This window comes from Calypte anna, chromosome 1 (genome assembly GCF_003957555.1).
Source record: "Calypte anna isolate BGI_N300 chromosome 1, bCalAnn1_v1.p, whole genome shotgun sequence".
Lineage (NCBI taxonomy): Eukaryota > Metazoa > Chordata > Aves > Apodiformes > Trochilidae > Calypte > Calypte anna.
Genome location: NC_044244.1, coordinates 157,976,620 through 157,999,860, shown reverse-complemented (window position 1 = coordinate 157,999,860; position 23,241 = coordinate 157,976,620). Strand labels below are relative to the sequence as shown.

The window sequence follows — 23,241 nt, the reverse complement described above, 5'->3', positions numbered from 1 at the left end:
AAATTATGTTAAAATTCAAACAATAGGCCTAATTTTTACTTGCATGCTGCACTTAATTATTACACTCATGTATTGTAGCTCATCTGTGAAATTATTAGACATGTTTAAGCATTGCTTCTTAAGAGAGAATTTAAGAATTTTCTCTTAAGAGAGTTGTATGTATAAATAATATTAAAACATACTATATTTCTGTAATATTTACAGTTCCAGCAGTTTTTGTACTTACTTGCCTTGACCTTTATACTACAGTTATCTCCCTAGAAAATAAGTGTTTGCGTATTAAAATTGATTCTGAGGTGCCAGCAGTACAAATTATAATGTATGATTCATATTACAAACTCTTAGAGCATTTAGTGGTGCACTAGAACATTCCTAGGAGCTGACAAAGTCAGATAAATATATATATGTAAATGTGCAAACACTGAAAATGGTTGTTGATCTTGCATGTGTGCACATTTCATATCAATTCAATGATCTTTAAATAAGGTTAGAAAGTAGTAATTTTCTGTTATTGCCACATTAATGTTAAAATAGTAAATGAGCAATTTAAAAACTGTCTGCTGAAATACTAAGCTAAATTTGTTTGGAAATCAGAACCATGATATATTTTCTAAAATAAAAATTAGGTTTGTGCATTTGTGGAGGGAATATAATGGAGTAAAATAGCATTGAAAGGTCATTGAAATTTGATTTTGCCAAGTGACAGAATAGTTTTGCCAGTATGGCAGTGATGCATATAAATGGTTTTTTAGATCTTTACACAAGTCTGAGTTCTAGCCTTACTCAACTGAATTGTACTCAAGACCTCTTCCTTCTGATATTTTTATAACTTTTTCCATTACAATTTCAAAAATTCATCTTCATTGAATTCAAATAATAATAATAATACTTTGGGAATGAATAATACTTTATAGAAGTAGTAATACTTTGCGAAGGCTTTGAGAAAAATTATATTTTAATACAATCTAAGAAAAACCCCACTCAAAATTTTACTATTGAAATTCAGTGGCAAAAATTGCAGCATAGTTTCACAGTCACAATTTTTAAATATTACTCTAGGAACATTTCTTGAGTCACTTCAATGCCAAATGGTCTCTCTTTAAAAAAAAAACAAAAAAAACCCCAAATCAAATAAAAAACCACAAAAAAACCCAAACCAAACAAAACAAACCACCAAAACAAAACTATTTTGATCTTTGGTGTTCTTTTGAATAGTCCCAGCTTCTACATTTTGCCCTTTTGAAGCTGCATAAACCAATTTTAAGTCAGTGAGAATAACAGAATGGGAACTGTACATGCCATTAAAGCTGTGGAAACTGAACTTCATAGGAGAACATTACCAGAGCACTAAGTAGCATTACTTTTGTTTATGTAATTTAAAATACAAAATCTGACAATAATATTTGCAGTAGCAATAGAGTTTTCTTTTTTAAAATCCATAATAATAAATAGACATGCAAGTTATAATTCTTCAAGTGTATATTTTATGTACTTTCCTCTCTGCAAAGTTTATGGTGCTATTTTCTGTCTTGGTTAGAGTACTGAATACTTCAGTATGCTGTTTATTTTATTAATCACATTGCATGCCGTATTTGATCATGATCTGAGAGATGCATCAAATTACTTTAAACACATACTTTAGATTCCTATAGATCCATAGTACAGTTGTTGAACATACCCTGCATTTCTAAAGAAGCAAAAAGGATTGCTTGCATTCATACAAGAGCTTGCTTCCAAGCCAAGAATGACAGATGCTGTTACAGCTGAGAAATGTAGTGTTTCAGGAAAACACTCAAACAGTAGTTAACTTAGGTCAAAGTAGAAAAAATGAATTTAAAAGTGCCTTAATCTAGACTGGAGTTAAAGGTGCTTTAGCTTTAAATGTTGCTTATACAAACTGTCGAGATTTATGCTTAAATCCAGTGAATCTGCAAAATCCGAATGAAAGAAATAGTTCTGGTCTTTGCTTTTATTAATTTAAAATGTGCCTTATTCATTGTATTCCTAGTTTTAAGTAAATACAAGAACTTTTTTTATTGTTTGTATTTTCATAGTGTAGAGTATGTGTAAATGGTAGCATACCAAGGAATGGTGAAGAAGGGAGTTGTCTGTACATAATCCAAACTTCTGTGGCTTGGATTTGACTTCACTGTGCCAAAGCAACATATTTGTCCTATTTTAATGTTGACATGATCAGCTAGAGTCTTGAAATTCATTCCATGTGCTATAAAGAGTAATACATGAGAGATTGCCCTTTGTAGCAAGAATATAAGATAATAAACAGGAATTTGAAAAGCATTCATAAGACAGAAGTACATTGTGCATAATAATGCAATGTCTATTATTAATACTCACTATTACAGAAACTGAGATATGGCACAGACTCAGCAGGGTAGCACTTAATGTAATAAAAATTCTGGCACACATGATTGCACTTAAATGATGAAAATATTAATTTCTACAATAAAACATGTATGGTTTTATCTAAAAAGAAAAATAGTTGTTCTGAAAATTTTATTTTATTTTAGAAGAAGTGATAACTTCTTGAATTTGTCAAAGGTATTAACTCTACAAACCTACAAGTAATTCTTTATACTCCAACAAAGAAACTTGGGAAAGGTATTTCTTGTCACTGACCAAAAAAAAAAAAAAAAAAAAAAAATCAAAACATACATAATTGGTGAAAGAAGTAATGATTATTACATGTGTGGCTGAGTCAGTCAGGTTCTTGACTGATTTTATGGCTAGGTCGCTGATCTTTTTTCAGGTGCTTCATTACATACTGTAGTTTGAAATGTTTGGTCCTTTGACTGTCAGGCAACATGAATTCCTTTCCTCCTTATTCTTCTGCAATGGTGCAATGGAGTTCTACACTGCTTCTATAGCTGACATGCTTCCATTTTGTGTTAATAGACTCAAAACTTTTTTGTGTATGGTAGAAGGATCCTAGGGAATCTTGAATGGCTCAGTTTTCTCACTGAATGAAAAAGGTCTAATATTTGTAATCATTTTTTAGTAGAGCCTGTATTACAATGATGGTTCCCAGCACAAATTCGTCCCTGAGACTTGCACTGCTCTACTGGAACTCTTGAAACCCTTAGGCTTTATGTTGCTTTCAGGATGGCAGATTCCCTAACTATACTGCTGCTGGTTTTGTGGGGAATAACGCCCTGGAGTCACTAACATTGTAGATACCCTGAGGCAGGAATCAAATGTACCTGTAACTATTCTTTAAGATGTGTTTTCTATATTTACATTCGCAGCACACCCTTTTATTTATATAACCTTCCATGGTTACCAGGAATTCTGAGATTGGGAAGAAGTGAAAGTATGGACCAAACTCCATGCCATTTATATAACAGCAAAGTATTAGGCTGTGTGTCCTGCTAGGAGAAGCATACTTTGGTATCATGTACCTCTAAACATGCATCTTCAAGACCAGCTGACAGTCTGCAGATTTTCTTGCTTTCTAAAAGACTGACTCCATTTTGAATTAAGGCAAGTTGAACTATATAGCCTATTAAGTGGTTTTAGATTAAGCTTGAAGTCTGGTTCAGTGGAAGAATGGAATGCTGAGAATGGAGCTCAGAGTGAAATAGTGTAATAGTTCATTCTTCAAATATTAAAGGGAAATTAGCTCTTTTAAGTCCCCATTTAACAGAAGTCTTTCTTGTAAACCATAAGAATACAAAGGCTTAAACCCATATTTTTACATACTGTTCAGTGAATGGGTTCCTCTACTAAAGGAGTTAATATTAACAATATAGCTATGTTAGGAGGAACTTCCCAGCTGCTTCTTCAGTGAGTTCAAGAATTGCACCTTTATTAGTTGCATGATAGATGTAGTCATATCATAGGGCTCCTAGGAGAAAGAATGGATGATGACAGCAGTGAATTGATACAAGCATTGAACACACAGAGTAGTAGGAGCTTTCTCTTCCTATTCCACAGCAAAAAAAGATATCTACTTTGATATACTATAATCTAATAATTAAAAAGAAAAGGTTGTATTGTCTAAGTACTCATGTGGGACAAGGAATATTTGGAGATCAGTCTTGTCTACAAGCCCCACTAGGGGAAAAGACTGAGAGAACAAACATTTATTTTCAAGTTTACTACAAGAAGAAGAAGGAAAATTATATTTTTTCAGATGTGGTTATTACAGAGGTTGCGATAGTTCAGCTGAAGAAAGATGTTTAAATTGTGAGAGAGAATAGAGAAAATAAGAGGAAAATGCAAAAATTAAGACAAAGATACGTAGGAAGGTAGAGGAGAGCTGGACATAATTAGAGGAAGAAGAGAAACTGAAAATTTCATTATTCTAGGAATTATATGCACTAAAGCAAATGCATTTAAGTGCTTTTTGCTGTAGTCTCTCAGGAGCCAGGTAATGCTTTCATCACATCTGAGACTGTTCATAGAAGATATGCTTGAAAGGTTTATTGCAAAGCCTGCTAGTATCTTCATAATTCATGATTTATGACTTCTTTTTCTTTTCAAACCTGTTTTTTTTTTTACCTTTAACTGCTTGCCACAATACTACTCTTCTGAAATTAATAACTTCAGTAGTAGAAAAAGTAGAATAGCTGAATATAGGAAAAGTTGTGTCTGTCTATAAAAATTTTGTTAAACTTGTCAGATGACTGATAAAATTTAGAGAAGTATGTTGTAAAAACAGATATGCTCATGAGTGGAGACAGCTTGGTGTTAACTGGTTCTTTTTCAAAGTAGTTACTGCATTTTTTAAGTATTTTCATTTTTTACATGCCTCAGCAGGTAATATAGGATGATTTGATAACTGAAGAATTTATTGGGATAGGCTGCTTGATAGAAAATGTAGATTCATTGGACTTTCTCCTGCTTAGAAATGAAGAGAAATGAGATTGTTTCATTAGTGTCATAAACTGTTTGGTGATGTATCTCTTCAGGATTAATTTATTACTCTGCTTGAAGCTTTTAAGTGCCTGCAGAATGTGACAGTATCTCCTTCCTTTTATGTTGGGCTGTAAGAGTACCTTTCATATTCTCTTGAACTTTTGATGCTGTTGTCTAAATGAGTTTATTATTCTTAAAATATCTTCAAAAGATACTCTGATTAGTTTGAGGCATTTGTACCATTCAGAAAAACAATTTTTAGGAGCATTTATGTCTTGTTTCTGCATAATGGCAAACACAGGTATTTACATTTTAGGACTTGTAACAAGCCATCTAGTATCATTTTATTTGTCTCTAAAGCTGAAATGCAGTTGATGTTCTTGGTTTGTAAGTCATATGGATGAAGAGGTCTTCATGCTGTCTCTTTTGTTTTCTCATTGATGGTAATGGCATTGTGGTTTTGCTTCCTATCAATGCCTAGAAAAGGATATTTCACATAGCTTAGACTTGAAAGAAGACAGATCCAGTAATGCTCCTCTACCCATTGCTTATCTGTCAGTCATTTTAGTGTCCTTTGATTGTCTGAGACCCATCTCTGCTAGCTGTTACTGTTATTGTATCTTTCCATCCTCTTCTAACAAAACCTTCCCTGAGCTGCCCAGTTGTACTGCACCATGGCCGGTGGCCTGCAGGGAGCTTATCGGAAGGACCTTTAAATTCTGAAAAACAGCTGGAAATCCATGTATTTTTTCCAGTATTATACTTGGTCTAGAACAACAGCTGGCTATAGAATTACAATCTTAGTATTTGGTGCATCATTTTTAATATTTAATAGTTTTTATGGAGTATTCAAATGCTAATAAAGAAATGTAGACTAATGTGTGTGATTACACTTAATCATCCTTGTCTGAAGGGACCACAGGTGGGTTTTTTGTTAGGAACAAACTCAGTATTAGGCACTAGTGTACCCTGACAACATCTGGACTATTTGCAGAATGGTCAAGACATGAAGGGATGTCCAATTTTGGGACATCCAATACAAGTAACATAATGATAAGCCAGATGGAGTATAGTGAAGGGCCACTAGAATGGTCAGGGATGGAGATCTTGCTCCATGAGGAGAGGCTGAGGAGGAGGTTTGGTCAGTCCGGCCACTGGGCACCTCACAGCTGCAAACCCAGTGCCTATGAGGAACAAGAACATCAGTTGAAACAGGAAATTCCACTTTGGTATAAGGAAAAACTTTTTTACTACAGCCAAGCATGTCTGTGAGCAGTCTCCATCCTTGTGAGTTTTCAAGACCCAAGTGGGTAAAACTTAGAGCAACCTTGTCTGAGATCATACCTGATCTCTCTCTGAGCAAGATGTTGGACTGAGTACCCTCTGACACCTTTCCAACTTCATTTATTCAGTAATTGCATTTTGCATTTGCATTTTTGAAAACCTCATTTTAAGGCTGTGATTTTTCCGAGGAATAAATGAGAAATTGCACAGCAATATTCTGGCCTCTGATATTTAGATTTTCCTTGTTTCTTAAAGTCACTGCAAACACCAAGACCCTCCATTACATTAATTCTTAGGGGAAAAGTTGCTTTGCTGTCCATCATTGCTAACTATAGCACTTTTAAGAACACAGACTTCACAGATAACAAGGTATGGCTGTACTTTGAACTCTGCTTATCAGGAAATCAAACCTCTTACGTGTGATATAAAGGACATACCAATCATTTGCTAAATTGTGACAGTTTGAACCCTAACCTTCTGACCTACTCTGCCTGACTTTCAGAGGGGAGGATGGAAGGGGGAACAATTTCACTCCTGATACAGTAGTTAATATCTTTTCTTTTTAAGATGCCAGAGGAACTTTGTCATATGGTGTTCCAGTTAGCCCTGTCTCAAAAGACTGGTCTGCTTTCTCAATTTTCTCCCCGTCTTTTACTAGGAGGCATCAGTTATTATTTTTCTTTTTCTTTTTTTTTTTTTTTTTCCTTGCTGATCATCAAAAAAGCTCCTTTTTTCATCACTGTATAGAATAGAATTATAAAATTTTAATTTTAATATTATTACTTACATACAAGTTACATTTGTGGATTTAAGAACTTACTGTAAGTTCATTTTAAACTGTTTTCAGGAGGTAAATGGCTTTACAAACATTTTTCTTCCGTTTATAGCTGTGTTTCTAGTGCTTGTTTTTATTTGTTAAAAGGAGAGACATTTCAGGATTGCTGCTATAACTTGTATAAATGCTGTCAATCATTTGACATTGACTTTTTCTCTTTTTACATTAATGGAAATAAAAATCATACAGTATTTACCTTTATTGTATGCATCTAAAATATCTTACTGTTGTGGAAAGTAGAGAGTAATGTTTCTGATATGCATGTAAGTTTCTTCTTACTGGACTTTTTATGTTTCTGATGTGTTTCTAAGGTCACTTAATTTCATGATTCATACTTTTACCTTTGATGGTCCTTTTGTCTTGAGTTTAGTGAAAACGTTTTATCAAAGTTGTGTGAGATAGTGAATTGCCTTTTGCTCAGTAAAAGTTTGTGTATAGGACTACAACACATCTGTATGCCCACTGCATGACCCATAATATTATTTCAAAATACTGGATGGTTGCACTCAAAGAGATGTGGTCAATGGCTCAATGTGTAAATAGAGACCAGTGACAAGTGATGTTCCTAAAGAGTCACTACTGGAACCAGTGCTGTTTAACATCTTTGTTAGGGACATGGGCAGGGGAATTGAATCCACCTTTAAGAAGTCTGCTGATGGCACCAACCTCCGTGGAGTGGTTGGCATGCTGGAGGGAAAGGGGACCACTCAGAGGGACTGTGGCAGGCTTGAGATGTGGGTCCGTGCCAACCTCATGAAATTGAATAAAGCCAAGTGGAAGGTCCTGCATATGAGTCAGGGCAATCCCAAGCACAATTACAGGTGTTGGTCGATGAGCAGCTCAAGATGATGCTGGCAATGTGCACTTGCAGCCCAGAAAGCCAACTATATCCTGGGCTGCATCAAAAGAAGTGTGGCCAGCAAGTCAAGGGAAGTAATTTCCCACCCCTCTACTCTGCTTCAGTGAGATCCCGTGTGAAGTACTGTGTGTAGTTCTGGGGAACCCAACACAAGAAAGAAAGATGTGAAGCTGTTGGACCGAGTCCAGAGGAGAACAAGTGAGATGGAGAGTTTTAAAAGATACATTTTTTTATGTTTTATTGAAGGGGAGATGCCCATTCAAGTGAGAGTATCAGAGTCTTTGTGTTACTGTTATCTCTGATGTCCTCGTTTGCTTGAGCCATGAAGGGCACAGTTCAAAGTGAAATTTAAAAAATTGCAATTAAGATTATCTGTACCTTCCAGTATCTCCTAAATCTTACAGTGTCTCACAAATCTCTTCTATATGTTTCATCTACTACAGTAGCAATTTATTTCAATTATATTCCAGAACCACAAATATTACTACTCTTAATCAATATTTCATGAAGTATTACTATTTCTGGAAAAGCTCATACTTGGTTTAAAGAAGCTGTTGAATCATTATTGAAATCATTGAATTTTCTTCTTATATGGTAGCTTAGAAAAATAATTATGAACAGCATAGAAAAATGATAGCCAATTCTAAATGTATGTTAAAAATTTGAAAGTTAATGTAGAGTAATTTTAAAAGTTGATGCTTTTTTTTTTTTAGTGTTCTTGGGGCAAGAAAGATGCTGGCATATTGTTTGCTCAGATCTGTTATAAATGTCTCATATCAAAACATCTCACAATTACAATTAAAATTAATTATTTCCTCTACTAATCAATATACATTGTTGAGAGATAAGTATCTCTATTATTCCTTGCTTTATTGTTGATTTAATAATAAACTCTGCTTTGTTACCATGGCAATTTTTGCAAGGAATAAAGTAAACCAGGAAATAAAAAAACAGATTTAATAAAGTTAATGGTTTGAGAAACCCTAGGAAATCAAGTTGAGAAGAGTGTGCACAGAAAATGTACCTAAAAACATAATGAGATTTTAATAAATATATTTCAGGTTTTTTTGCTCTTAGATTAAAATATGTACAATAGACAAAAACATATTGGAGAGCAAGGATTCTTTCCAATCTGTCACTTCAAAGTGATTTTTTTTTCTAAGTGGAAGTATTTATCTATTCTAGCGCAGATGTCATTTAGGCAATGAGAAATCTAATCATGCTTATTCTGCTGCCTGTCCAAATGTGCTTTTCACCTTAGTCCAGCATGTTTGTCATCCTTTCAAGATTGGGGACTTTTGCCATTTTATGTGCTAATGCACACAGATGCAAAAACTTTGTGGAGTGTATCAAGGCTGTGCCAGAAACAATAGAACCATTCAGTTTCTTCTGCCTGCTTTTGGCTTGAGGTGGAGGCACTGGTGTCCTGTACTTAGGAGAATTCTAAAAAGCTATTTCTTTACTAGGAGAACTCCTTTAACAGCATTCCTGTTTGAAAAAGAGGACTCTCTTTCTTTGGGTTCTTTCTTTTGAAGTTTTATGCAAGGGGTTTTGTGAGGTGATGATGTCCACTTTTCCCTTTACAAATTAGGTATCTCTTTGTATAAATTTCTTGAAATGCCTGATGTGGTAAGTATTCTCTGACCAACCATGTATACTGACGACTTCTGAAAATTGTTTCTGCAGTTTTTCATAGATTTAGGATTCTTAATCTCCAGAAATATAAATGATAACACAAAGATGTATGTCTTGACTAAGATGTGTAGGCAAAGAGAAGAAAAGCAACTACTGTTAGACTCCCAAAAATTACCAGGGTAACTCTGTTGTCCTGCTTGTCTTTCTAAAAGCCAGTTTGTGAGGAGGAAACAAAATTATATCCTGTTCCTTGTTATATACTTACTGGTTTCTTCAGATCCTTTCTTTTTTTTTAGCATGCTGTTACTATCTATATGCTGATATAGTTCAGTTAGCTTATTTGATTGAATCAAATAACAAAAGAGCTAGTGGAGGCACTGATTACTTAAACCTAGTAGTAACATTCTAGGCAGTTGACTCAGAGCAAACGAAGCATGCATCAGCAGCATTGATTTAACACCCGAGTAGCAACCACATCCTGTTTTGTTTTTATACAAAGCATGACCAGAGTTGCTTATCTTCACAGAATCACAGAATCATCCGGGTTGGAAAGGACCTCTGAGATCATCAAGTCCAACCCTTGATCCACTGCCACTGTGGTTACCAGACCATGGCACTGAGTGCCACATCAGTCTCTTCTTAAAAACTTCCAGGGACAGAGAATCCACCACCTCCCTGGGCAGGTCATTCCAATGCCTGATCACTCTCTCTGTAAAGAATTTCTTCCTAATATCCAACCTAAACCTTCCCTGGCAGAGCTTAAGTCCATGCCCTCTTGTCTTACTGGGAGCTACTTGGGAGAAGAGACCGACCGCCCCCTGGCTCCAGTCTCCTTCCAGGGAGTTGTAGAAAGTGATGAGGTCTCCCCTGAGCCTCCTCTTCTCCAGATTGAACACCCCCAGCTCCCTCAGCCCTTCCTCACAGGACTTGTGCTGGATCCTTTCACAGCCTCCTTGCTCTTCTCTGGACCTGCTCCAGCACCTCAATCTCCTTCCTGAACTGAGGGGCCCAGAACTGGACACAGTGCTCGAGGTGTGGACTCACCAGTGCTTAGTACAGGGGCAGAATCCCTTCCCTGGACCTGTTGGTCACGCTGTTCCTGATCCAGGCCAGGATGCCATTGGCCTTCTTGGCCACCTGGGCACACTGCTGGCTCATGTTCAGCTTCCTGTCAATCCAGACTCCCAGGTCCCTTTCTGCCTGGCTGCTCTCAGCCACTCTGTGCCCAGCCTGGAGCTCCCCATGGGGTTGTTGTGGCCAAAGTGCGGGACCTGGCACTTGGCCATGTTGAACCTCATCCCATCCCATTGGAATCAGCCCAACTCTCCAGTCTGTCAAGGTCCCTCTGCAGAGCCCTCTTGCCTTACAGCTGATCAACACTCCCCCCCAACTTAGTGTCATCTGCAAATTTGCTAATTGTGGACTCAATTCCCTCATCTAAATCATCAATGAAGATATTAAACAGAACTGGGCCCAGCACTGATCCCTGGGGGACACCACTGGTGAGCAGCCGCCAATTGGATCAGCACCGTTCAGCACCTCCAGCTGGCCTCCAGAAGTTCCTAACCCAGCACAGAGTGCTCCTGTCTGAGCCCTGGGCTGACAGCTTTTCCAGGAGAATGCTGTGGGAGACGGTGTCAAAGGCTTTGCTGAAGTCCAGGCAAACTCCATCCCCAGCCTTCCCCTCATTCACCAGGTGGTCACCTGAGCATAAAAGGTTGGTCAGACAGGACCTGCCCTTCCTAAGCCCATGTTGGCTGGGTCTGATTCCCTGTCCATTCTTTGGGTGCTCTGTGAAATCTTTTTTTACAGAAGCCTGAAAGTAAGTTGTGCACTTTCAGGAAGTAGAAGACTGAATTCAACATCCATCAGACCTCTAGTAAACTCCCTAGTAAAGGTTTATTATGAAATTCTCATGACTGAAACATAACTTCCAAGCACAGGCTAGGCTAGGCTGAAGCAGCCCCTGCCATTAACTGTTGAATCTGTGTAGGACTGAGTCTTAAGCTTCGCAGAGTCAGAGTCAAGTAAAAGGAAGTACAATTACATAGTCCAGAAACAAGGAAACAAAGATGGATTTCAGTCTCCGCAAGTCAGCATGATTTAGCAGATACATCTAAGGCAGAATCATCTTTCGTAATACTCATTCTTCCAATTCTTGAAAGAGATGAAACACTCGTCATGATAATTAGGTCACTGTAGCTGTACTAATGAGATAAACACAAAAGATGAGCAGCTACCTTAATGATAATTCATTGAGAACTGCCTTTTGTATGTATATTCTAAAGTCTCACCTTTAACTTTGTTCTTCACCAGTCCCATTACAGGTTAGTGAGAAGATCTGTACAGCAGTAAGTTCTCTTCCTCTAGCATAAGGCACAAGAATATGTGGGAAGTACGCACGTTCTCATGGGACACAGCAGGGATAAGTGTCTTATCTAGTGTACACTGGATATTAGGATAGAAAGAGTATATGATTTCTACATACTGAAGAGCTCCATGTGTCATATAAGGTAAATCTGGGTTTAGGTGTACTGAAATTACAGGTAAACAGCTCTTTGTCTTGCTGGATGTTTGGAACTTGCACTTCCTACAAACTGCAAAATACTATATGGAAGTGTTGCCTCCAAGGAAGTTGTTTCAACAGAATGAGGATCAGAGGCCAATACATAACAAATGCTTAGAATGCTGCAAAACACAAAAATCTGCTTTGAAGCAAGCAGCTTTAAACAAAGCTTCTAAGCTTTCTCTCTCAAACAGATTTTACTAAACCACATGCAGAAGTACTGTATGTTTAATTACTTGATACGGAGCAAATGTAACATCTGGCAAGTACTTGCATGTTAAATCATGTTTACCCTTTAGCATTTAAGCTATACGTTTCTGGATTTTTTTAAAGTAACAATCTAAACCAGGAATATTGTGCTAAAAAATTTACAGCATGTTATTTGGGGGAAACAAATTTTAAGTGAAAACTTTCAGCAAACGAATTTTTGATTGTTTAAACAATTTGTAGACAGCATCCTTCATGATTTGTTTAATCATTATATTTGGCTTTCTTTACTTTTTTTTGGAGGTCTGTAAATTTCTTGTTACTAAGTGCATTGTTATTTTAGTCCAGATTAGTAATAATTTGGCATTAAGTGATACTTTATTGAAGCAATAAGTGGTGCAAAAGGCTTAAAATGCCTACAAAGGTAGTGTAGCAATCCCCATAAAATAGATGTATTTAAATAAAGAACTACAGTTTCGTTGCCCATATTGTGGTAAATATTAAAACAGACTTTCAGTTTATGAAATCAGCCAGATACATGATGCATCTGACTTATGTTCAGTGCTTCAGAAGTTAATCAATAAAAGCATTTGAAACTGAGCATCCAAGTTCCTGCATTTTCAGTTACTTAGTGGGTAGCATGCAAACTCAAATCATAGGAAATTTTTGATTTCTCAGAAACAAGCACACCAGTTTTTAGTACTAAGGATCAAAAAGGGAACTGGTGAAAACAAGTTCCTTTAAGTGCCCATGTTTAAACTGGGGTTTCACAGTTTGCTACATGTATGGCAAGCGTATGTGTAGTCTGTAGCATGACTGAACTTTATTTTGGCCTTTCTAGGCTGCTCTTAGTACTTTTGAGACTGCAAGTGGGACAAGAAAATTCAATACTGTACTTGTATACTTGGCTTTAGTCTCTTTAGAAGTGAGGAAACCTTAACAGCTAGGCTGTTGCAGAAGGTGAGGAAATTAAACTAGGATTTGAACATCATAGTGAAAGAAGTATGGGTAGGATTTGAGGATTTGACGGATGCCAAACTGTGAGAGAGACATAGGGATAGAGAAAAACAACACCAGCAATTGGAGGGTAGGACTGTAATATAGGAATGAAAACTGAACAGGTGAGGAACACAGGTGAGAAGGCAAAGAGATGCCCCAAATAGGATGAGAACAGAATTGAAAACCAAGAAAAATCTGGGCTCTGCTAGGACAGAGGTAGAGGAGATCAGGAACATGAGAAGACATGTTGGGGCTGGTTTGCAATGAGACAGGTTAGCACTTAGGTTTCTCTGTAAATTTGGCAGTGAACCAAAGTACAGACATTTGTACAAATGGAGGAGTATATTGTAATTACTTTAAAATTCTTTGATCTGAAACTGACCCATCTGTGAAGTGTGGATGATTTCAAAACTGAGAGATCTTTTTCATTTTCAAACATGAAAATAATGTCTAAAATAGCTCTTAAGCTTTTGGTTGGTATAATCAAGTCTGCAAAATTAGGAGGGGTCTGTGGTTTGTATAATTTTTGTAGGACTTCCTTTTGGAAGGCATATTATTTGTATATACTTAATTTCATATTTTTAGGCTTAATAATAGGATTTGCTGCTTACTTTTACAAATTTTGTGTCTTTTAATGTACTTAATTGTTCAGTTTTACTTCTGAGGGGTACTGCTATACAGCTCAGCTTTTGTCAGTAGGATAGGCAAGGGTTAAAGAGTCTATTTGTGTCAGGCAAAAATAGATTAATGTTGGTATCTCAGTTCTTTTGAGGAGCTTATAAGAATTTGGAAGTGTTAAGTGAATCTCACTGTACTCACATACATGATAGAAGTGTTTGATTATTAATATTAGATGATAGATTGGGCTTTGTTGCATGTGTTTTGTAGTTCATTCAAAAAGCAATTGGCTGCCATACTTTCTTAAGTATACAGACCACATGATTTTACAATGAAATATTTCCATTTTTTCTCATTGTACATAGATTTTGAGAAGTTATTATATCATCATCCACCATTTGCAAAAACAGACTCCTCTGACTGGAGAATCTTAAGACCAGCCTTAGTAACCAGATTATGAGTCCTTCTCTGAATATTCTCTCTTCTGCTCTAGAAATAACCTTCTTGCTACCAGCATATCATTGAGCCATTCTGCTTTAGCAAATTGCAGGCACTATTGATTGGTCATCCTGAAGGCACAGAGACATAAAGAAGTTGAGAGCTCATTCCATGCTTCTTATATGTGAGGTTTTTTCCCATTTTTTTTTTCATTAGATCCATCTGTAATTCCCCTTTCATTCCCAACCCTTATTCTTCTGTGAAACAAAAAACTCTATGCTTTCACTATATCAAGTTTGCTAAAATCTGTTGATGGAGAAAAATCCTGCACACCCGCACACTATTTTTTTCCATAATAGTAGTATGAAAGCATAGGGTGGTTTTGTTTTCTTTTTTTTCCCATAGAGACCATCTAGGCATATTAAGGAATGTGTTTTGACATTGTGTTACCTGATTCTGTACACACACTTGTGCTGAAATAGTAGCCAAGAAACCAGAGATACTATCTGGCCTAGTAAAAGCAAGTATGGCAAAGAAGCTCTGAATGGTGCTGCAGTGGAGGAGTTACTAGTGAGCTCAACAGTGTAGTAAGGTCAACAGAAAACTGACCCTTCAATACAAAACAGATCATGCACAAGCAAGCTACTTCAAATTTCAAAAACAAAGTACAGGTGGTTTGGTTTTGGTTTTTTTTTTTCAAAGTTACTGTCTATGATTGGATTGATAAGCAAGTTCTGGAAGCACCCAGCTGATTGAGTAGTCTTACAAAATCATCAGAGAGCGATGAACTTTACTGGAAAGTATAGAAAGAAGGTGCAGAGAGATGTGTATAGCCTATGTTTATGAATGGTGCCAGTGTATAAGCTCTAGACAGAGCAGATCAAGGAACTTCAGACTAATGTAAGGTCTGAAGCTGTGCACAGAAAGTCTGCCATTTATTTTGTTGAAAGGCAGAAGATAGGATTTTGTTGTTGAAAGTCAGTAAATGTGACGTGTAGATAAATGTCATTTGTGTTTTGCCTTGCACATCAGTTGGCTGGCTTGCATCTGTCTTTGTGAAGACTCAGTCATTTTGGAATAAAATGGTCTTCCTTGAATTGTAAACAATGGGTATTACAGCATAACAGACTTAGTGTCATGTCTGCAGCCAATCATGTAGAAAGTATGGAGAATGTAAGAATGCTAAAACTATTTTTTCTCTGGTAAAATGAAACTAGGAACATAGAGTCAAGGAGCAGTGATTAAATACTTAAAGTATCAGCGCTTGAAAAGTGTCCTCAAGCAAAACTGACAGCAGTAGCCAGTAACCAGATAGATAATTGGCATTTAGCAGTTTGAGTGCAGTAACTCTGAGAACAAATATCATACTATTGAAAAAGAAAATTCTTGTAAGAAGAGTGACCTTTTCATGAGCTGAGTAGGCAGAACTTAGAATCTCTGCTCAGGCAGCCTGTGTGGGAACAATCTCATTCATGCATTGGACTGTTTACTCATACACGGATGTCTATAGAGTGACTATGATGGGGATCATAATGACACCTGTTTGTTCTGTTCTGGTTAATTCCAGTGAAAATTGCTTCCTCTTTGTGCTTTAGAAACATTCCTACATTTGAAATCCTCAGGGAAAATATTTGAAGTAATCCCCTTGTTTTTGTTAAACACTCTCAATCCCACCTAAAGATCAGGTGTTGCAACTACTATTTGACAGATGACAGCTAACATAACAGCCATGCTGCGTTAGAGTAAAGGCTTATCTGGCATTCTAACAATTTGTTGTTAAGTGACTTCTGTGTGAGAAATACCATCTTGCATTTAATAGTTGTCAAGGGATGTCTCTGCTGTGAGTTTGCTCAGTATCCTCTTGAGCAAGTGTTAATTTTTAGCATCCACAGCATCTCATGGTAAGGAATTTCACAGCTTTCATGTGTGAAGAACGACTTCTATTTGTTTTCATTCTGCATCTGCTAGCTTTATTAGATGCCTTACCATTCATCTGCTGGAAAATACAGTTGATGCCTATTATCATTCACCATGCCACTAATGATGTTAAAAGAGTCTCTTATTTTTCTTCCTTTTCTGCACACCATCTCATTTCCAAGCTGTGGAGTCAGGTTACTTAAGTAATTTCTTCCACACAGTGCACAACATAAGTGTATAATGTTGCTGGTTGTCAAAGGTAATCCCTATTGCCTTTCTTGGATAATTTATCAAGAAACGTTTACTGTGATTTACTTTGCATTCATCTCCTTTGAATTTCATGTTCTTAATGCTAAGCTTCATAAGGTTTAGTACTGTTCTTCATATCACCCTCATTTTCAATTTCACTAATTTAGTATTCTATCAGGAATCTTTTTTAAACCTCCTTTTTGAGACTGTCTGTTAAGTAGAACTAGTAGAATCAATGACATCCTCTACTAAGTGGAATATTATTTCTCTGTCTGTAACCTATAGTTACCTTGTAGTGGGAGTCTCACAAATATACTTAATTTCTGCTTTTTGAGAAGGACCTGTGGGTTTGAATGACTGTAGAAATTAATACACCATTGTGATCTGGTGTTTCTTCATCTTTTGGGGTATGGGAAAAAGCAGCATAGCTGACATCCAGGCTATCGCCAAAGAGGTATCTCAAGGAGTGCACCATTTGTATCACTGATGTCTAATACCACATCTCCCTACTGTGTATGACATGGGGTAGTGAAGACAGGAGATGCTCTTTAGTATCTCTCCAATTAGAAGACTTCAGCACATAAAATTGCTTCCTGGTAAAGAGACAAACATTAAACTAAGATTTTGAACAAATAAGGTATACTGTAAGGTCACTGTCATTTTATAGTGCATTAGCCACAAATTCAGAAAAGCCATGGGCTGAGTTTCCCATATACTGTGTTTTGTTGTCATTATGTTGAATTTTCCTAACAATATTTCAAACAAGTTCCAATAGTTACATAGATAGCCATACTAATACTTACTAAACTCTTAGAACTACTGTATTAATTTCTGAAATTTATACCTGTAATGAACAGAACTAGTTAGTATTCTAGATTTGTTTATTTTACTCAGCAAAACTTTTTTTTTTCTTTTTCTTTTAGGTATAGACAAATGCAGCTTGGCACAGAGAGCAAAGTAGCTGAACTTCTTCACCAAAGTAAGCTGAAGTCCTTTGAAAGTGAACATGTTCAACTCATGCAACAAGAAACAGCTAAGAATCTTTCACAGTGCCAAATGGAATGTGAGAAATACCAGAGAAAGCTGGAGGTATGGTATATAAAGGGACATTTTGCAGGGCATATCATAGTTGTTTTCAGTTAGAATGTAAAATGGAAAAGCTTGCAGAAAAGGTTGAAAAGAGCATACATGGCTGAATTAGTATATCCACTGAATTATGCTCAATCAGAATTTAAAGGCAGAGCTTCTTAAGTTTGACAATTTCAGTGGAAAACAAGACTTAGGGGATAGGAATAAGGCAAAACAATCTCTCCTGGAGAGGTACATTTATCCTTGTATTACAGAGCTGCTTGTCAATCTATGTGATCACTGCAGGGGAAAAAAGACAGTTATACCAGAACTTCATGGTGAATTCAGTATCATTATTATGAGAGCTAAAATTTGTAATAGCATTGTTACATATTAAAAATACTTTTTATTGATATGAAATTCTGGACAACATTTTTACGTTTTTGGGAGGATTGTTCAGCCTGGAGAAGGCTCCAGGTGTTCCTTATATCAGCCTTCTAGTACTTGAAGGGAGCCTAAAAGGAAACTATAAAGGGACTTTTTATAAGGGCATGTAGCAACAGGACAAGAGGTGATAGTTTTAAACTGGAAGAGGGTAGATTGAGGTGAGACATTAGGAAGAAACTCTTCACTATGTGGGTAGTGAGACCATGGCACAGATTGCCCAGGGAAGTAAGTTGTGGATGCCCCATGCTTAGAAGTGTTAAGGTTGGATGGGTCTTTGAGCATCCTGGTGTAGTGGGAAGTTCCCTGCCCTTGCAGGGGTGTTGGAACTAGATGATCTTTTAAGGTAGGTCACTTCCAACACAAACCATTAGGTGATTCTAGGAAGTCAAAGAGAGCATGGTGAATACAGGATTAATAAGATTTACCGTGGCTAATCCTACCATGGCAGGGTGACCTTGGCCAGCTGCCAGACCCAGCCATTCTCTCACTGCCCTTCCTTAAGTGACCAGGGAAAGCTCAAATTGAAAAAACTCATGAGTTGATATAAAGAAATGACTTACCATCACAGGCAAACCAGACTTGACCTGGGAAAAATTAATTTCACTTATTATCAATTTAAACTAAATTTATACTAAAACATCTTTCCCCACCCCTTTCTCTCTGAGTACAATTTTGCTCCTTCATTTCTGAGTCATCTACTTCCCCCTCCCTGAGCAGGACAGAGGGGTATGGGGACTGTGGGCTGGGGTCTGTCCATGACAGACAGAACAGTGTTCTCTGCCACTCCTTCCTCCTCACACTTTTACTCTGCTCCAGTGTGGATCCTTCACAGTCTGCAGCTTGCTTCAGGTGAAAATCTGCTCCTGCTTGACCTCTCCAAGGGGTTGAAGTTATTTCAGGGCATGTCCACCTGCTCCAGCATGGTGTCTTCTACGGGCTCTCATAAGGGTATCTGCTCTGGTGTGGCTTTTCATGGTCTGCAGGACAACCTGATTCATGGCCTTCTCCAGAGGCTGGAAGAGCATCTGCCCTCCCAGGCACCTGAAGGCAGGAGACCATCCTTCCCTTCTCTCACCTTGCTGTCTGCACCAAGGCTTTTTCTTATGCTTTTTTCCCTCCTCACTCCTCACTGCAGCATTCTTGTTTTTAGTTAAATACATTTTCTGTGAGGTGCCACCGCCGTGTCTGAGGGGCTCAGCCATGCCCTCAGCAGGGTTCAGCTGGAGCTGTCTGGAAGCGGCTGTGTCCACCATGGGGCAGCCCCAGCCTCTCCTCACAAAGGTGACCCTGCAGCTCCCACCTGGGCACCTGTACCCCATGCACTTATTTACATAGAGCTGAATGCTGAGGACCTCTTTTATCTCCAGAAGCTTAGAATTTATTGTGTTTCACAGAGATACTTTCAAAAATGTGTCAGATCCTGTTAATCCGTTTCAGTATTGGAAGGTTGTCCAGTATTCAGCAAACTCAGTTTGAAATGGAATTTCTTCCCCTATGCAAAGTTAGTCATATCACTGAGGCCAGTTTGTGAGACTTAAATGAGATTGGCAGTGTATGTCTAAAGCAAACATCAGGATACAAACTGTACAGGACAGAGTAAAAACTTCTTTTCTAAGTGCCAGCTATGTCAGCCTTCATTTTTTGGAGAAGCATGCTATGCTGTTCTTCAAGTCCCTGCATTTCTAGTGCTGAACCTGCCTAGGGTGTGTATGAAAAAGAGCTATAGAGTGGAAACAGAGAGTTTTAAATGAAATGTAATTTCTTGTTTTGTCTGTATTGGGACATTCAGATCCTGGTTGATGAGGTTAGTTGTGGCCACGAGAACTGGGAGTGCCAGTTTTGCTAGACTTTGAGGTTGCTAAACAGATTCTTGATTGCAGTGACATGTCTAAACTTTGAGTAGATAGTTAAATTTGAGTTATACTTCCATTTTCATTGTGGTATTTATTTGATCTGAATAACATCTTGAATATTTGGCATTTGGTTCTAATAACAGTTCTGGCACTTCCTTTTCTCTTTAGGGAGATGCTTTGAGACCAGTGCTCTTTCATTATGAAATGTTCTTGCAGAATTTAAATATCTGATGTCTGACACTTTTACTTTTGTTTCTTTTGACTGAATTTTAATTTTTAAATTTCCTTTCTTATATCTAGTTTTAATGTACTACGGGTTTTTTCTTACCCTTCTTACCAAATAATTAATAGCATAGTCATAAGTATCTTGTGACTCAGCTGCAGCTGCTTTATGAGCCAACTCTTGTTTTTATTTGGATTTCAGCATACTAAAACTAGGAAACAGATGGTTTATATATTGCCAAATTTTAATCAATACATTCTTCTGTGACAATAGACCAGTCTTTTTATATGAATGGCTTGTTTCTGTAAGCCTTGTGCATGCGTTAGTGTTTTTGACAATGAATCTGATACTACAACTGTATACATGATACATAATAGTTCAGTATCTGAAGATACTCAGTTGCCAGCTTGAATGCTTGGGATTTTTATTTTGGAAGTGAGTATTACACTTAGCTACAGTACCACTTAGTTATTACCTTACCTGTTTTGGTGGGATTTTTTCTGCAAAGCATGTAGATTTCTACTTTACGTGCCAGGGATTTTTTCATTCCAACTGGTTGTGTAATATTTATGTTGTCAATGTTGTACTATTTTCAAGCACTGTGACAAGCTTTAGTTTTTTTATAGACCTTCGTAACTTTCAAATAGGTGGATTTTTTGTTTAAGCTTAGTGGATTAGTCCTGAATGTTCATGGTTTATTACCTTTCAATAATAACTAAATAATAAGCATTTGGTATATCTTAAATACCAAATTTTTATATTTGTGCATTTACTATTCTGTGAATGAACGTTCTTTAAAAAAAAAAAAACAAACCTGAAACTTGAAACCACTTAAAGACACAAAAATAAATGCATTTTAGCTGTTTTGACTGCTGTGCATTTTTTTTTAAGCTGTTACCTTCTTTTCCTAACTTTCTTCTAAAATTCCTGTAGCTTTTTCAGGGGGATTCCTAGAATTACTAAGGCCTTGGAAGATAGGCATAAGTGATATGACTTGAGATTGTAATGTGTGCAAGTTCAAAAAATAGCTGCTTTTTAAAGTATTTTAATTTCCTGTGCAAAAGTTACATCAAATATCTATTGTCATACTGTTAACCATCTTATATTTATTATATTCTGACTCTTGTAAATAGCTGTAGTGCTGAATCCTGATCTTTCCATTTTTCATTCTCACAGGTGCTTACTAAGGAGTTCTATAGTCTTCAGTCTTCTAGTGAAACACGTATTATTGAACTTCAAACACAGAATTCTGAGATTCAAGCAAGGCTAGATACTTATGAGAAACTCGAAAAAGAACTGGATGAGATAATATTGCAGACAGCAGAAAGTAAGTTCTGTCACAAATTATATTGCATCTATAGGTGGTTTTGGCAGTATGACAAGATGTCTTGTTTCTCATGGCATTTGGAAAGTAATGCAGTGCTTGTCATTCTCCCCTCTTTATGCCTGATGATTAAGATTCAGTAATTGTTCTGATAGAAAATATTAAAAGAAAATATTTGTTTGTAAATATGTAGAAAATAAACATAAACTTAAACATATGGGTATTAAATTCATCTCAGTGTTTCTTTTTCCCCCTCCTTTCTCTTTTCCTTAGTCTATTAATCTGTTATCCTTAGGTAAATATTTTAGGATTCTCCTGTTATTTAAGTATATTTTAAATACCAGGAAACCATCTTTCTTAACAGACTATTACATGTTTCATAACACATTGCAGTGATTAATGTGAATTTCTGAACGAATCAGGAAGGAAAGCTTGTGGCAGGTCAGTCTCTTCCAAGTGCTAAACCTGGATTTAATTCAGGCCTGATTGCTCTTGAAAATTTTTGTCTCAGTTGGCAAAAATAACAATATCTATTCACAAACACATCACAGTGTCTGTGGAATCTCTATTGATTTCTGTCTCAGCCTTAATAAATCCACAAAGCAAGTAATTTCTAATTTGATATTAAGATTCTAGTAACGAAGTCTTTTACCCTGTGTATAAATAGAGTAGAACATTTTAAGATTTCAAACTAACACCCATATCTTCTTGTCCTTTTCTCTTTCTTTTCTTCTCCAAAAATAATCACAATATTTATAAATAATGTTTTCCAGATAGATCATTGCATAAGCTTTATATATAAACAGTAGTGTAGAGCAAAGTACATATTACTGGGATGCAGTAACAACTGGCTATCTTTAATTTTATACACTGCAATTTGCATTTGTTAGAATAGCATGAGTAGACAAAGCTCCCAGTCTGAATAGAAGCATGTTTGCTACATACATGCTTGTTTTAGACAGTATCATGTGTTTTGAACTGGGAGTGTGTGTGTGTGTATAATGTATATATAAACTTGTCTAAGCTGTATTTATGCATTAATAGAGAAATTTTGAATCTTACCTTTATTTTTGCAAGGACAAGGTAGAGTTCAGAATGCAGTTTTTTGTTCACAATGCTTTACATATTCTTATGCATCTTGAGATAGCAGTAAAGTTTCTTACAGAACTACATAATTCTTAACTACTTCAGTATGTATTTTAATTGCAATTTATATGCTACAGAATTTGACTTAAAGAAATGAAAGATTACAAATGGACTGTTTTGTTAAAATACAATTTTTTTCTGATTTTCTAATAAGGGAGTTATGGTTCAATATTATTTCAATACACGTTTATCTTTAATAATTGACATTATTTTTTCTCAGAATTTTTATAGTATAATTGATATTGAAAGTTAGGATTCATACTAATTAAGACTGAATTTTAGTAACAAGGTGAACTTCTGAAGAAAATCAAAAGAAATAAAATTATTTCTTTTTAGCAAACACTTTGAAGGAGAACACAGACATACTTACTCGTTGGCCTCAAATTATGTCATAGTACTTACTTGTCATAAATAGCTAAAGGTGGAAAAATAGATGAAAGAAATTAAATATAATTATTTTTCAAATTAATTTGTTCTGCAAGTACTCCAGTCTTTCAAAGTATATAATTTAGGCTGAAGCATGGTGTGGAAGACAATTAGAATTCTCTATGGGCTTCAGTGAGAATAAGATTTTACTCTTCAGTCCTGTTGTCACTTCTTTATATTTCAATACCATGTAATACTTTTTTCTTCTTGAATTGTGAAGCCTCTGATGCTTTACAGTGTTTGGAGGTGCTGGTGGGAGTTAGGTTCTCTGT

At 36.5% G+C, this 23,241-nt stretch overlaps 1 protein-coding gene across 1 annotated transcript in view; it reads left to right on the top strand.

The window, feature by feature from the left end:
- PIBF1 (progesterone immunomodulatory binding factor 1) overlaps positions 1–23,241 on the top strand; it is a 111,228-nt gene that overhangs the window by 45,311 nt on the left and 42,676 nt on the right. Inside the window, exons 11-12 of the mRNA XM_030459201.1 lie at positions 17,406–17,571; positions 21,250–21,400. Coding sequence (XP_030315061.1) covers positions 17,406–17,571; positions 21,250–21,400 — 317 coding nt within the window. The remainder of the gene's footprint in view (positions 1–17,405; positions 17,572–21,249; positions 21,401–23,241) is intronic.